The 16,842-nt window shown below is 38.3% G+C and overlaps 1 protein-coding gene across 2 annotated transcripts in view; it reads right to left on the bottom strand.

The window, feature by feature from the left end:
* adam19a (ADAM metallopeptidase domain 19a) overlaps nucleotides 1-16,842 on the bottom strand; it is a 206,338-nt gene that overhangs the window by 60,383 nt on the left and 129,113 nt on the right. For both annotated transcript variants that reach the window (XM_040140979.1, XM_040140981.1), the window contains one exon: nucleotides 5,553-5,629. In XM_040140979.1, the coding sequence (XP_039996913.1) occupies nucleotides 5,553-5,629 (77 nt within the window). The remainder of the gene's footprint in view (nucleotides 1-5,552; nucleotides 5,630-16,842) is intronic.

Here is a 16,842-nt window from a genome sequence, read left to right as displayed (position 1 = left end):
AATACAAAACACCTCATTGTGGCATTAAAGTTGCTAGCAGGAAGAATGAGCTGGGAACTGCAGGGCAGGAGTGAAAATGAGAACACAGGACTGCTGCAGGACTGTAGACAAGAGCAGATGAGGTCAATGCTGAAACCTGAACAAAAAGTTTGGATCCGAAACTTTATCCTGATGGTGATGGCCTCTGACAACTGGCAATTTTTGCAATCATTAATTTTTTTTTGCATATTCATCAGTGCCTTGCGAGTTAAACCGTCATATGGTTTGGCCGTTACAAAGAAAAGCCTCAAATCCACAGAAAAAATGACGGTGCTATTTGATATAGCACTGCAGCTAGAGTACAATACATAGTCTTATCAAGTTTCTTACTTAACTCCTTTTATCCTTTTACACAAATCCTATGCATATACAAGGAATAAAGCCAGAAAACACTAATTTTCTCAACTCCTTATCCAGGAAATTGTTTGTCCCGTAATCATTGATCATTTAATGAGAGCAATGAGGATGGACAGAGGAGTCACTGTTGTTTGTGAAATACATTGTTGATTCATGGTTTATGACAGCACTGTTGCCTAGCACAGAAAATACTTAAAGTGACCTATGACAGAACGCTTTCATTATGGCTTCTGGAACAACAACTGTCACACTGCTCTTTCCCTGCTTAATCACACCAAATCTCTGTCACCTTTTTTGCTGATTTTATTTGTTTCCTGCCACGTCTCTCTGACAATATCATTTTATGATCAGAGAGCCATTATTCTGCCTCCTAAAATGACATTTACAATTAAGAGCTACAGTTGAGGCTTTTGTTCGGGAGTGATTTATAATGAGTATAATAGTAGAGTAAGCTTTGATTCAATGAGCGTCAAAAATGACAAGGAATGCAAAGGTCAGTTCTTTAAAATGACTGCCTTAATCATTTATGAGACTGTGAAGAACACACACAGAATGAGACAAGGGACAGAATAGATGTTTTTGTTCTTTTTAGAGCAAGCTGAGTGAGGGGTAACTGTTCAGTGTGATAAGGACAACAAGACGTCATTCCTGGTTGCATGCAGTGTTGCTGATGTAAGCTTTAAAGCTTATTCTACTGTTGATTATAATGAAAGATTAATCTTAATTACCAAACTGTGACTTGTATTTTGGGTTTAGTAATTTGGACTACCATTCAAAAGAATGTGGGATTTATCAGTTTAATGTTGAATATCATAATAAAGGTAAAAATCTTTACAAAAAAAGTAGCAATGGCAGTGCTTATATTCTGAAGTTTTACCATTTTTGAATGTTGTCTAATGGCTTAGAGGGAATCTAGTTGATCTGCAGCAAAATTAGAAATGTTGTGGTGTTTAATCTTCTTTTTTTTTTTTTCTACCTTCTGTTACTGGAACTCTGTACAGAGTTTGAACATGAAAGTTATTTTTTGACCTTGGGAACACTAGTTAGACAAAATAACTTTTAGGAGGATCTCCACTGATTTTCCAAATCAGTGTGTGTTTCCGGATATTGAGGAGCACTACTACATGTGTGAAAAAAGTTGTTTAAAGCCTTTAGTGTCTCCAGAGGGAGCTGAGTGAAATCTGATACATTGCCTCAAGTGATTTCACTTGAGTCAGCATTGGTTGCAAACTACAGGTTTGAAAAGTAAAAATATCTGGGGAGTTAGAGAGAAGTGAGCTCACCAGATCTCTGTAGCCTGCCCTTCATCTCTGCTGCAGCCCAAAGGCTCCAGGATACATTAAGCCTGGGCCGCGCCACCTACTTCACCTGTACCTGACGATCGTGGAACTTCTTGCTGTTCATCTTGGGGCCCATGGTAACAAGCTAGAGCAGCCACAGGGCCTGCATCACGTCTGAGGTGCAGCTCGAACCCTGCTACAGCTGCACGTGATCTAGAGTTTAGACGTCTCGTCTATTTTCCATGTGTGCCAGCACGGTTCTCAGCAAAAATAGAAGTAAAAAGATTTGTTGATAGTCATATTGGTATCATACCAGCAGCATTACATAAAACTGGCACCTTTAACTATAGTTTCATCTCTAATCTTTTTCTGAATATATCATAGACATAAAAAACTATAAATATTATTTTTTTTCAACCATATTAGAAGTAGCATGTTGTTAAAGGAGAAAGTGGAGACTGCATGTGAGCTATATAGTCATAACGGAAACCCAGTGTAGGCTATAATTATAATATGTCAATAAGTTAACAGAACATTAGGTGGAGGGCAGTAGTTTTCCGGTGCTCGCTCTCTCTCTGTGAACGATGGCAAACAAAGTCCCATGACTGCTTTCTGGTTTAAACTCTTCACTCTTCGGGCTGCGTAACAAGGGATGATTTTTATTATTGAAGGCCATTATCAAAGGTAAACTCAGTGCTGAATTGTCATGGGTCAAATTGCACTGTGAGCAATGTAGGCTTGGTTTTGACAAGGAAGTAGATGATATCTCTGGATGTGCTGTATCGATTTCAATACATCTTTCTTAACTAATTCACTGATGTAGAAGGTAAAATAACTGTAGTTACTAGGACAGTAAGTGCACCTTGAGTTAAAATTATTTGTCACTATACAGAGTTCTCCTAACCAACAGAGGATCCTATTAGCTATCCAACCGTGAACATTTCATTTTGATGCATGGGTCAATTTAAATCAGTGCTGTAACTGAAAAGCAGGTTGAGAAGTTAAACCACTTGAGGTCAACAAAACCAAGATTTGCAGGGAATACATTACATTTCTCTTTAAAAAACTATACTTTATTCATGCAATGTTCATGTGTGGCTGTGTTAGGATAACATAGCCACACATGATATGTTGACAGGTTTTGCTTATACTGTTGAATAATCATTAATGATTAATAACTTTGAATAATAATTTTCTGATGAAAAAAATGTTTTTGTTGAAAGATATGTTTGTACTCAACAAATTCCTGTTATTTTACCACTACATCCCTTAAATAAACTTAATGGCTCATTATAATTTCAATTAGTTTTCAGTCCAAGAGCAAACTTGTATCAGTCAGCACACATTTGGATGGCTCTGTGAATGACTGGATCTTTTTAGAAAGCATTTACATTCTGCTGGCTTACAGATCTCTATTCTCCCCCACGTCTGCTCTGTTCTCATCAAAGCTGCTGTCAACAAGCAGCATCTGGCTACCTTCCCAGATCAGGACAGAAGGACTGAAGAGTGCTGACGGATGTGTCAGCACTGAACCAGCCACCATTAGAAAGAAAAATATATAAAAATTTTCTTACAGCTTGATGAAAAACTTCCTCAAACTCTTATCTGTTTAGATTTACTGAACTGGCTTTTGAATTAATTCCTACTAAAGCCCCACTGAGCTGTAAGTCAATGTCTCTTTTACTGGATCAAATTCATGAATATATTTTTTGGGAATCTGAGCTTTCGGTGTGAGTCTTTTATTGACATTAAAATAAACAAAACCTGTGTCTACAGGTCTAAATGCACATGAGTCAGGTGAGGGGTTGTGGCAGTAAAGTGGAGAGAAAACTGCTAAGATTAGCTAACATTAGCCAGCGTAAGCTACTGGTCATACCAGACCAATTATTGTGTGTAATTAAGAGTGTGTGGAACGAAGCAAGGTGCGTTTTATTACTTATGAACTCAACTTTCATTTGTAGGCTGGCTCTGAGATATTTCTTCGTTCAGAAGTGAAAATGAAAATGAGCTGTGGGCTCCTATTGACCTCCCAAACACAAATGTTCCTCCATGTTGCTCAGAGTCCCCCTCAGCCTTATTTCTACTTGGGAATATTGTGGTCCAGTTTGTGATCATTTGATTGAACACAAGTTTATTTAGGGATATGCACCATGTAAGCACATTATCATTATCATTATTAGATGGATAAATCTGCACCCAGCAATCCACCTGATCAACCCTGTCTCCTAAAAATCACATTCATATACAATGAAACTGCAACAATAAATAAGTTTTGTTGAAAGCGTATTTGCTGGCTGGATTATGTTAACAGGCATGGTGGGTGGTGGACACACAAAACGCATGACTGTCACACCATAGACCAGGGTTCGTGTCCAGAGTCCCATCTGTGGTTTATGCAACTAAAGCACTTTGGATAACGTTAGGAAAAGATTGTGGTATGGGTTAAATGTAATTACACAGCTTGTGTCTGAAGTAATTATGCACATTTTCCTACCAGGATCTTTCCTTATCTTGCCATATTAAATGTATTACAACTCGATTTTGAGACCGTGCACCTCTATTAAACAGGGCCAAAAGATGCAAGCGCAACCTTACACGTCACTTTTTAATTGTGCTTTAGCAGTGCATACAGTATCTGCAAACACATTTGCAATGAATCAGATGACCAAAAAGTAATTACCACAAAATATGGTCCTAGGCCCCAGGACAGTTGCCCCCTTTTCCAGTTAGTAATCCAGCATTGATTAATATTGACTTTTTACTTAGTAACTTTCTCAAACTGTATCCTGTAGTAACATGCTTTCTGCTGATCTCTTATTGTAAGTGGTTTTAGTTATTACCCTGAAAACCAGACTGATTTGTCATTTCAGTATCATTGCCCACACCTCTCGATTTGTGATCTCACTCAAATCCTGAGTGTATTTACTACTTTTTTGGCCCTTTCAGTGCAGATTGCACTGCATATAAACAGTGCAAGCTGATGGTTACCCTCCATGTTTTTTTCCGTAGAAGAACATGCAACAATTGCTGTTCATTACTTACCAGTGGTTTGCTGTCTAGTGAATTTACCAGGTCATAAGGTTGATGCCCCTTCCTGACTGCCAAAAAATCTGTGCAATTTAGTAAGTAAGTAACTTGCATTCTTGGGAAGAATAAAAACACTATAATATAGAAATAAATTCAATTAGAAGTAAATCGAAAATGTGTAGTTTGTCCAGTCTTTGTAGGGTTCAGCTAGTATGTCATTTGTAGTTTGAGGTACTGGGTTATTTTTGTGTAATGGAATTGAAAATTTTACCACTTCTTTAAGTGTCAGGTCAGATATGTCAACCATATCAAATATTATCTTCTTTACTCTCTAATCTAAACGGCTCACATACTGTATTAGCTAGCTACTGTTATCACTTGGTTCAATTATGCAGCAGTTATACATGGCCTGTTGCTTGTTTTGAAAAACAACTACTTCAATAACATAAGGACTAGTTTTTAATTGAGTAATGTATAAATCTCCACTATATTAACACTTACCTTTATAACTAGGCTAGGTTTGAGCATATGGACAGCTGGTTTAGCTGGCTCTGGAGCTAGCCAAATATAAAGGACTATATTTCTTAATAACTTTGCAGCGGTTGCCATGAATGGTAATGCCTCAATCAAATGTGTGCATTCATATTCATAACACATCCACATCAGCAAGGCTATGCCCACAAAAACAATAAAACACTTTGAATCTGAATGACCTGAGTAAACTAAATCTCATATGTAACCTGCTGTAATTTGTCTGGCTCACATCAGAGCAGCTTTACCCAAACTGGAACTACCCGAACTAAAAAACACAAACTCTAACAGGACTGAATCTTGAGCTGTCAACTGTACCTGACTCCTGAGCATGTGCTGAGAGCTACCCAGGACTCCGGATGTCCTCTTACATGGCCTTGGTAGAAGCAGTGATCCTGAAAGAGAAAAGAATTGACATCAATACTTGATATTTCATCTGGAGGAAAGCTTTAAAAAGCTATGATAATGTTTATGCAGACATGCCTCCAGTGCAGCCAACAGTGAATCGATCTGCTGGATCGACTCAGTGGTGTAAGTGTCCCCAAAGCGAGCCCTGTGCTCCTGTCCCATGACTACAGCTGCCAGTAAAATCACTGCCCACTGTAGTTGAACAAGTAAGAGGAATGAATAAATACATGCAAAGTTCCTTAGAGGATGACTGTGTTCATATGAAAGCTGGGGCTCGGCCACTCAAACATCCTGATAAGGATTTGACATGAATTTATCAATCTTGCAACAAAAGAAGCATGATTTGAAGAACTTTAATAAGAAGGCAGGCTGGTTGAGAGTGTGATGGACACGGGGAATCAAAGCTAAAGTGAGTCACTGCTGGAGACTTATTATCGTAGCCAATGTTTCCACACTCCTCTGATAGGCAATATCAACATGTTAACTGAATAAAACACACAACTGTCTTTGTGAGACAGTAGTGTGGCCCATATCTAATGGGCCACACAACATACAGTACAAAATATGTGCACAACATACAGTACAATATACAGTAATTTGTAGTCTTTTTTAATGTACCAGCCACAAAGAATTTATGAACTCTAGGATGCACTGATACACGTATCCATAGTTCATACACATGTTGGCCTCCAACTTTGTTTGGTTTTGTACACTCTGTGAAACATTACTGTTGAATTAGTGTAATAGACTCTGATTAAATAGACGTCTGCAGGTACAGAATATATATTCTAAAGTGTTCCACCTGAAAAGTTTTGGAACATTTTCTGTTAGCTAAGCCATGCTAGTTGAGTTAGCCTGTAGATGAAAGCTAATGTAAATATGTCTCTGCTTTTATCGCAAAGAAAGAGCCTGTCACATTGTTTAGAACTATTGTTTGGTGTTGTGGTTCACTAGTTAGATACAGCAACACTGGACAACAAGTGGTGGATTGGTCTAAAACTGTGTGCAAACATTGCTCAACTACAGCTGGGTTTGTTTTTGGAAAACACAATCAATCAAACATATTGATTGTTAAAGAATTTGGGACAGCGTCATGAAAATGGGTCTATTACAGAGCTAGAAACCAAGTATAATTTTCCTTCAAAAGCACATTTCAGTCAGTTGCTCAGTCTGTTACACATGCCCTTTTTATACTGGTTTTTCTTTAAATGCTGCAGTCATCCTGGAATTTTCCACTGCCCTCTATAAACAAACAAGCCCTGCAGTCAATCAGGAATTATCCAATGTCCTGTATAAATGAGCTCAGCCTGAAGTCGTCCAGGAATTATCCACTGCCCTATAACGATGCTCTTGTCATCGAGGATTGATCCACTGCTCTGCATAAAAAGGTACAAGCTGCACTCGTTCGGGAATTATACAATATCCTGCGTAAATGAGCTCAGTCTGAAGTCATCCAGGAATTTTCCACTGCCCTATAACAATGAACACAAGCTGCAGTTACCTGCCATAATTTTACAACGTGAATTATGGCCAATGAGCAATGCTTAAATTTTTCAATATGCAACAAAAATGGTACCTTTTTGTTGTTATCATTTACTGAAAAACGTACAAAACTGTGACCATAAAACTGAGTTACGTACTGAACTGTGGGTTGTTTTTGTGTGTGTGTGTGTGTGTGTGTGTGTGTGTGTGTGTGTGTGTGTGTGTGTGTGTACCGTTACATTTCTAATTGAACTATAAAGAGAAGGGTAGCGGTGAATTTAGGTCACTTTCCTGGAAAATATAAAATGCTAAGGAAATAAGAAATACAAAATAGAAGAGTTATTTTTTAAAAGCAAAAAGTAACCAGACAAGCTGCCAGCACACCTGACTTGCTGTGCTCACTACAATATTTTAACTTGTACAAAAGGAAAAAAAAAAAAGAAAAAAGAAAAAATGACATGAAATTAACACTTTCAACTCAACCTTTCAGGTGCAAAGGTATCACACCTTTCATTATTTCTAAAAGCAACTCTGCCTATCGGCTCAAAGACTGACTGTTGATGAAAAGGGATTTATCACGGCAAGGTTTAAATTATGTCTGCATGTCGATTTTCGACTATTCAAAAGCCTCTGTCAGCTCATCAGAGTGTGAAATGAGCTCTTTCATTTGAACAGCAGCAGCAAGAGAAGTGAGTGCTCTGTTAGAGCCAACATACAAATCAACTGTCAGTGAGAATGCTCTTTGTCAGCTCCCAGCAATTAATCTGGTTACATGTACAGGATGTGGTGTGGATGCAGCCAAAGACATTGGCCTTTTAGGGCTTGTTTCTGGTCTGCCATCTGTGAGGGCCTACTGTGCCCAAAACCACTGCCACATGCAGAGACAGGATCCCATCTGCAGTTCTGCGTGACCAGAGTAGATACATCAAACATGTTTGTAGGAGTTAATTTGCCTCGAGAGGGTGTACACTTTTAGTCTTGTTTGTCTGACCAGGTTGTGACAACCAAATTTGAACTTGAGCAGCTGCCAAGACAAATTGGCCATTTTCAATCTGTGTTTTATGACAGTACTTGTGTTTTTATAAATTTCCAAGCTGAAGTCTGCATTTAGTCAACTATGGAAGTATTCTTGCGCAATATAAGGTTTCAGAACTAAGAAAACCAAAAGGTATTCAAAGATGACACCCTCACTTTGCCGCTTAAATTCAAGTGACCGAACCCTGAAACATCACAATGCAGATGAAGTCTTTGTATAATAAGGGACAAGTGATCTTTTGAAAGGATGCCACAGTGAAGCAAAAAGGTGAGGCTCTATGAATCTCACTGCATACAAAAATCAACCCAAGAACATTTACATTCAAGCAAATGCTGCAACACAGGCACTGCATTTCATAAAGCTGATGTTTCTTTTTGCCGATATTTTATGCATTCCTTCTCTCTTTGCATTGTGTTTAGCCCTTTGTTTCATTCTCATCTGAAAGTTGTCCCATCACATATGCCTTTTGGGATTCCTGCCACCTTTCAATCAACAGCAGTGGCAAAAATTAAACATATATCATCTGATGGTTGAAATTATATGTGTAGATAAGCTGATTGTTACAGTGGAACTTGCAATTATTAATTGTGACTGATTTACTAAGTGCATAATTCTGAACTGCAGTAGTTACAATCCTTGTTGCCTGTAACACATTACAGTCTAATGGTTTATTTCTGTGGTGTTCCTACAACTTATAACACTAAAAAGCTGTCAAACAATTGAACAGTAGAATTTATTGAAATACTTTGTTGGAATAACATTGAGTTTTTTTAATCAGTAAAAGCATTCCCATAAATATACGGGCACAGTTTTTTTTTAGAGGGTGATTGATATACTGTGTGGACCGATGTAATATATCAGATTATCACAGATAAAATTGCAGTACAGAAATGGTGAAGATATGTTTGTGGTTATTTAGAAAAAGTGTTTCTGTTACATAGTTTATTCACCAAAGAGCAAAGAGAAGTTGATTTTACAGTGTATAATATCCTACTCAGTACATACAAAGTCTTATTCCTCCACCAAGGCAAAAACCGCCTATCTCACAATTTAAAGGAAAGTGATACAATTCCTGAATCTGCCCCTTTAACCAGATCTGCACCAAATGTAATGGGTTTTTACCTGGCCCTAACTCTAACTCCCCTAACCGTTCCCTGGTTAAGTACTTTTTGCATAACCCTGCTGAATGATAAAAAGACAAACAAACAAACAGACGGGTGAAAACATAACCTCCTTGGCGAAGGTAAATATTTGTTTAGGTTATGTGTTGTTTTTTTAAGACTATTAGCCAATAGATCGCTGTTGGATTTTTCAAACTCTCAGATATTCTTATTGGTATTGGACTCCAAAATCCAGTATCAGTCGGGCTACAGTTGGTTTTTGTTTTTTTGTTTCTTTAACCGTTTGAGTAAGATCTTGATGAAGCCAAACTCAACATGTGCACATGTATGAAGTTTTAAGGTTGCCGTTATAAGCTTGTTTTGTGTTTTTTGTTAAGCAGTGGCGGTGATCGTTTTACCGGTGGGTGCTAGCAAAGTTAAAGTGACTATAAACAAGCAGCCTGTTGCACCACCTGATCATAAGTTTGTCTGTAAAGTCAAAATCAAACTGCTACGCTGAAAACTAGTTAGTTTCACTCTGAAGTGCCCAGTTTGATTTGTGGAACCATCTCTTCTGACACTGCAACTGAACTATGAGAACTGTAAACAGAACATGTCGTAGAGAGTGACGTTTCATCAGAGTAGCATACAGATAATATTGGAGAGAAAAGTACTACTGGCTATTGACAAAAAGTAAAAGACCACCAGTAGGCTGTTTATTAAGAGAAATAAAATTGTGTGCTATCACCTGTGAACTAGGTAAAATATGATAACACACTTCATTACTTAGAAACTGAAAGATTATATAACTTACTTGCTTGAGCTATATTTTTTGTGTTCTGATGTTTTTTACAAAGGTGAAGTTGGCTGAAGCACACAGAACTACGATCGTGATGAATAATTACATCAACATCCCTTCCACCTTGATGTAAAAACATCGCTTAAGTCAACTCCTACGAAACTGTATCGAAACTGAGTATGTATGTCAGTGTCATCATAAATATGAAAAGGATCTTCACCATTTACATCTCTTTCCCATTTTCTTTAATTATTCCGCGATGGCAACAGTTAGTAAGGCATGACTTACTCCTGCCAGAGGAGGTGCAAATTTTAAGTTCTATCTTAACTCTACGTTGTAGTTAATCTGGTGGTAATGTTACTAGCAAGCAGTGGTGCAAGTAAGTAAGTAAAGTAAGTAAATTTTCATTTTTACATTTACTCATTTGATAGACACAGCTTTAGTACAGTAGGAGACCAGGTAAAGAAGTGCACAGAAAGTGCAAGTTAGGCATGTCAGGGTGTTAAATGTTAGCTGTTAGGTGAGGGGTTAGGAGAGGAGGTGCTCTTGGAAGAGATCAATCCTCAAGAGTTTCTTTAAGATAGAGAAGGACGTCCGTGCTCTGACAACATTTGGTGGCTCCCTCCACCATCAGGGAACCACAAATGAGAACAGTCTGGACTGTGATTGCCTTGTGGGCAGAAATGGCAATGCCAGACGATGTTCCTTGGAGAAACGCAGTGGTAGATGGATACCGACCCATAAGTGTATCTGGGCAAGCATTGGTGATTTGAATTTGACTTGGGCGAGCATGGGTAGCCAGATTAGGTATCAAGATTTAAGTGAAAGTACTCATAATACAGAAAAAAGTCCCTGTCAGTGTTTTACTATTATATCTGAATTAATTCTATGAATTAATATTTCTGGTGCATTAATGTGTATGTTGCATTTAACTGCTGTAGTTGTTAAGGATTTTGCTGATTAAACCCTTACCTGCATACCTCGACCCAGGACTACACATCCCCATCTAATGCATATATTTCATTCAATTACGCACTCAACCCCTTGTATTCCTCAAACTATTTGTCTGCAACAGTGCTCTGATGTCAAAATGTCAAAAATGATAAACAGCATTGTTTTTCTAAGGCTTTTCTCTAAAAACTGTATAGGGTTGTTAACAGCTTGAGGTATGTACTGTAGGAGTGTGACTGTTATTTTTTTTCATGGGATGCTGGACGCAGGTCATAGTGGTCATCTTGTTTTATTTCCAGTTTGACCTCATGGTTATGGTGTTTTCTCACTGTTACTATGAATAAATACAGTCACAATGAGCAAGAAATCTATTATGTCGCTTACTGTCACAGTAACACGATGGCTATCACATGGGTGTCAGGCTAAGTGAATCGAAGCAATTTCTTCGATAGTGGAGAGGTTTGATAACAGCAGTTCTGCAAATGAAGATCTACCTGAGGCTACTATTGATGAGGGATTAGTTGTTGATTAGTTGTTTGTACCATTTATGAATCAAATTATTTAAAAGCCGAACAAGAGCGTCAGAATGACAGTGGTCAAGATACGTCCAGGTAGCGGTCCCAAGAGAAGTTAGGACTCATGAGGGAATTTCCCTGGATGGAGAAAAGGAAAGAAGCGCTATGACTTCTCAAAGCTGATGGATGCTCTAAAAGGCTTTGGTTTCTTCAGAAACAGAACCGCTTTAGCTGAAAAACTCTCACAGAAATGCCAGAGAGCCACATCTGTCCATCTGTACTCGACCAAAAATGAACGGAGCAGAACATTTGTGCAGTTACCACTGTGTAACAACCACAAGCAAGTGACTGTGATTAGTGATTACCGTGCTGACTGATTTTGGTATGTGTGAGAGAATAAACAATCTACAGTGAGAAATATTAATGAATTTGAAAAAAGCCACTTTTTCCTGACATCTATAAATGATTGTAAAATTTTAATTTATGACAAATATGTATTTTTTGTGTTTATTGTTAATAACACGATCTGAAACGGTTACAAGCAATATCATATTAATATATGGCTTAATCTGCTGTAAGCGCTGGATTGCTAACTACTCGCAATATGTGTTTTAAAAAACACCCAAGAATTTAAGGGTTCCACTGCTTTAGGCTATATATTGTTAGGTATGAGCAGAAATAATAGTACTTTGATTTTCTATTTTTCTATTTTCCACTTTTCTATCCAACATTCCAGTGATGGAAAATTGAAAAAAAACAAGTCACTACAATCATACATTGATCTGACAAATGAAATGTTTTGGAAAATTTTATTCAGTCTTTTAATTTTCAACTTTTATTTGATTTTTTTTTTTTTTACCTGGAAAATCAACAATGCTTGGTTTGCAAAGCCCTGGACCTGGAATATCTAATATGGAATATCTCTCGGGCTGCCTAAGGAGTCCATGGACCAAGGACTGAATGAAATGTACGGGACAATTAGCAACATGGCAAACTTGCACCCAGAAGCTGCTTTTATTGTGTCTGGGACCTCAAGCAATCGTCTCTGAGGAAAGTATTACCAAATTTTTTCCAATACATCAATGTAAACACACAGGGAGATAGTTTACTAGACAACTTCTACTCTCCGTTCCGCAATGCCTTCAAACCCGTTGTCCACCCGCTGTTTGGAAAATCTGATCACTGTACCTATAGGCAGAGGCTGAAGTAAGCAATGCACACTGTGAAGATGATCCACTGCTTTCCTGACCATGGGACACTGTAATACAGGACTATTTTGATCACCGAGACTTGCAGATGGTACGTGATGCATCAAATGGTGACATTGAAGAATACACGGAAGCAGTCACAGGATTCATCCGGAATAGTGTATAGAGGACGTCCCAACGAATGCAGTGTATCCGAACCATAAACCATGGATCAACAGTACTGTACGTGCTACTCTTACCACACAAGACACCGTCTTTAAGAAGTGGTGGAAAAAGTAGCCTTTTATGGTCTCTGCAGAGCAGTCCCAGTGGCCAAAATGGAATACAGAGAGAAGATCAAGACACAGCTAAGTGAATATGACTCAGGTGGTATGTTGAAGGCACGCCACACTACAATAGACTTTAAACAGAGACCAGCTGCACAGCTAACATTGCTGCCTCCCTTCTGGACAAGCTGAATATTTTTAAAGCCTTTTTCGAGTTTATTAACATCTACCTCCAGCACAGGGCAAGTCAACAACCTGACAGTGGTGCCAGGAGATTAACCTCTCTCTCAACGTTGCTAAGACCAAGGAGCTGATCGTGAACTACAGGAGGAGAGGAGAGAGGCTCGACCTCATCACCCTCAGATGGTCTACTGTAGAGATGTCAGCGACTACAAGTTTTTTGGCGTCCATATCACAGAGGACCCCATCTGGGACATGAACACTAAAATGCCTCTTTCACCTCAGACAGCTGAAAAAAGTTTGGAAGTGGGCCCAAGATCTTACGAGTCTTCTACAGAGGCACAACAGAGAGCATCTTGACTGGAGGCATCACTGCGTGGTATGAGAACTGCTCTGCCCTCAAAACAATGCAGAGGGTTGTGCAGGCAGTCCAGTGCATCAGTGGATGTGAACTTCCTTCCATTCAGGATTTATACAGCAGACTGTGCGTCGGTAAAGCCTGCAGGCTTATCAAAGACCCCAGCCACCCCTATCATGGACTGTTTGAGCTGCTGCCGACTGGCAAGTGGTATCTCAGCCTCAAAGCCCAGACCTGCAGGCTCGGGGACAATTTTTTACACCAAGCAGCCAGGCTCATGAACAATGGACACTCACATTGCCTGTTTGCCGTTCTCACACACACACACACACACACACATACACACACACACACATACACACACACACACACACACACACACACACACACACATACACACACACACACACACACACACACACACACACACACACACACACACACTCACATGTAGCTGTGCATACACAAACACAAAAAACAATACACATTTGAACTTTAGTATGGTATTATATTTTTATTGTTATTTTATCACTGCTCAAATGTCGAGGAGCTGAAAACAAAGAATTTTACTCTCTTATAACTGTATAATGGAATGTAACAATAAAGGAATCTTGAGGATTTCCTGAATAAAACATCTGCATAACAATTGACCTTATCAGCTATTCAGACTCACTGGCATGTATTTAATGCAGGTATCATCAGTACTATCAGAGAACCCTCCATATACTCAAACTCAAGTGGACCACTGGACAGATAGCACGGTGAGAGTCTTTCTGTGTGCATGCTCACACTTGCATGAATTATGCTCAGAAACACAGCTTTTATTGTTATTACAAACAATAAAATAATATCTTAGGGTAATCTTACATGATATGTTATGTAGGAAAAAGGCAACATTTATACAAAATGTATACAAATGAATGGATTAGCAGGGAATACTTGATCGACCCTGTCTCTATAGCAAGTGAAGGTGGTACATAGTGGCTGACTTGCACATACCTCAAATCTTTGCATCCACTTAAATGACCTCAAAATGAGAAACAGAGCTAACAGCATCTCTAAAACCAAACCAATTTTCAACTATTTTCAACTTCATCCTTTATTTGTTTGAAAAAGTTATTAATCTCTTAACAAAGCATAAGTGTACATAACTGGGCTTATAGCAGTGCAGCCAAAAGTCCACTGAGGACAAACTGATGATTTGTTCCTATGATGTAGCTCTAAACAGCTAAGTTAATCAAAGGGCCAATCAGTGCTTTACATCATCTCTGATCATCAAAAATTCTTGAGATGTGAGACGTCTGCAAAGATCCTGATAACTTGAGTCTTTAAAGATTGAAATCAAGTGACTTCAGTGGACATTGCATGAAGAGGATTGTGACTTTGCTAAATACTGTTGATGAAAGACCAAAGAGGCAATCATCAAGAGGTTTTTTTTTCCTCAATTTTGAATATCCACAGGACAAAAAAACAGAAAAAGATACAAAATAATCACAAATATTTGGGTATTTATGCTGATTTGAAGTTGAACTCATCAAAAAATGTTGCTGTGTTATAGTATACTGGTTACTTTTTCTAAAGGACACTAAGGTCTTTTGACAAGCAGCAAACATTTTAATAACCTGTAAACCTAATAGCCCTAAAGTGTAACTTATTACTGTACCTATAATTGGATTTTGAAGTTGAATTTTATTATATTATTATACAGGTTTTTACCAAATATCCCCAAAATCTGTGAGGAGAACAGAGAAAATCTTTCTATAATAAAAAATGAGAGTGAAAATGGGAAGAACATAGAAATGATGTGCTGTTCCCTATATATGATTAATTAAGCAAGACATTTTAAATGCTCAATGTTGTGCTTCATATGTTTTAAAATCGGATTTTCACCTGGATTTTTATTAGATTTCAAAATTTATATCAGTTTTTAACATTTAAAATAAATTTGAATGGAAACTTATGCATCTGCCTCTGGCGAAAACTTTGAGAGCTTTATATCCGTTTGCAGTTAAAGAACAGAAGCCTCCTTTGTTCTGTAAGCTCCCATGGCTTAATGAAGTTCATCCAAATGTTACCTGGTGGCAGTTCAATGTGGAGGCAAACTTAAGTTCCTAATAATCTCAATGTTTCTTTATATTAAATATATTAGACTGCAGAAATGTTGTCATACAGACTGATGTTACAATGCTACTTACTCCATCACACAACATAATGTTAAATACCACATATGCATTAAATCCTCCATAGAGGCTGGAATCTATCCATAGTTACAGGCACACTCTGTAGACTACAGTTCATTTCATTACTCAGTGAGGTCATGCGATGGTGTTAAGTGTATGCATATGTGTGCAGGTCAGCATTAAGACTGTGAAGTGTGTATTATGCATGCAGGGACTGGGGTTTTATTGTGTTTGCCACTGGCAAACTTTTTTGTTTAGGCGAGTTTTGTGAGTCTATGCATATGTGAACCACTTCTGTGTTTTTACATTTTATGCATAAATAAAATGGTGTATAATCAGATTTGTATAGAAACTGACACTACTGTCTGTGTATGTGTGCATGCAATCGTACAAGAGTGGATAAATGTGTACTATTACTATCACCACTTCTTTACCTGTGTTTCCATTCATGTGTTCATTTGATGTCTGTTTATTTTACTGTGCATATCTACCTATTAAAGCTGTTTCTGTGTATGTGTGTGCCAGTTGAGTTCAAAGTAACTGGCATGATGCTGGTTTGCAGCTCTAGCAGTACATACAGGTTCTATTTCCTTCAACACACTTTCGACCTGACTGACAAGCCCTGCTCCCCAACCTGCCACACACAACCTGTCTGACACATGGCCGGCAGCCTTCATAGGGCTTTATAATTTATGCATCACTGATGGCAGCGGCCTTGTGCAACTATGTTGCATAGCATAGCATTAGTTCAGGCAGAGTGCTGAAGTTGTTCTTGCATTGGCCGATTGGCTCCAGTCATTTGTAGTATACTAAACAATGATTATACTATGATATACAATGACAGACATTATAACCTGACATTTCCTCATGGTTACTCTGATGATCACATATGCCAACACAGTTTGTTGCTGCAGCTCCCTCCACCACCCCAACCTCCTTCTGATGTTGTATTTCATGTTGTTGATTTAACTAAGATTCGCGTTCATTTGTGGGGATTAGCTCCCAGCAGAATCCATGTCGCTGCTTGGATTCATTCAGAGCTCCCTAAAAAAGCAGAGCCCTTTCCGCTAAATCTAACTGTAGAACCATTTGCTATAAATGGTCACTTTATTGATGTAAGTGTCT

This window comes from Xiphias gladius, chromosome 12, assembly GCF_016859285.1.
Source record: "Xiphias gladius isolate SHS-SW01 ecotype Sanya breed wild chromosome 12, ASM1685928v1, whole genome shotgun sequence".
In the NCBI taxonomy this organism is placed as follows: Eukaryota; Metazoa; Chordata; class Actinopteri; order Istiophoriformes; family Xiphiidae; genus Xiphias; species Xiphias gladius.
Note: the sequence above shows the minus strand (reverse complement) of the source record. Positions and strands in the feature narration are given on the sequence as shown.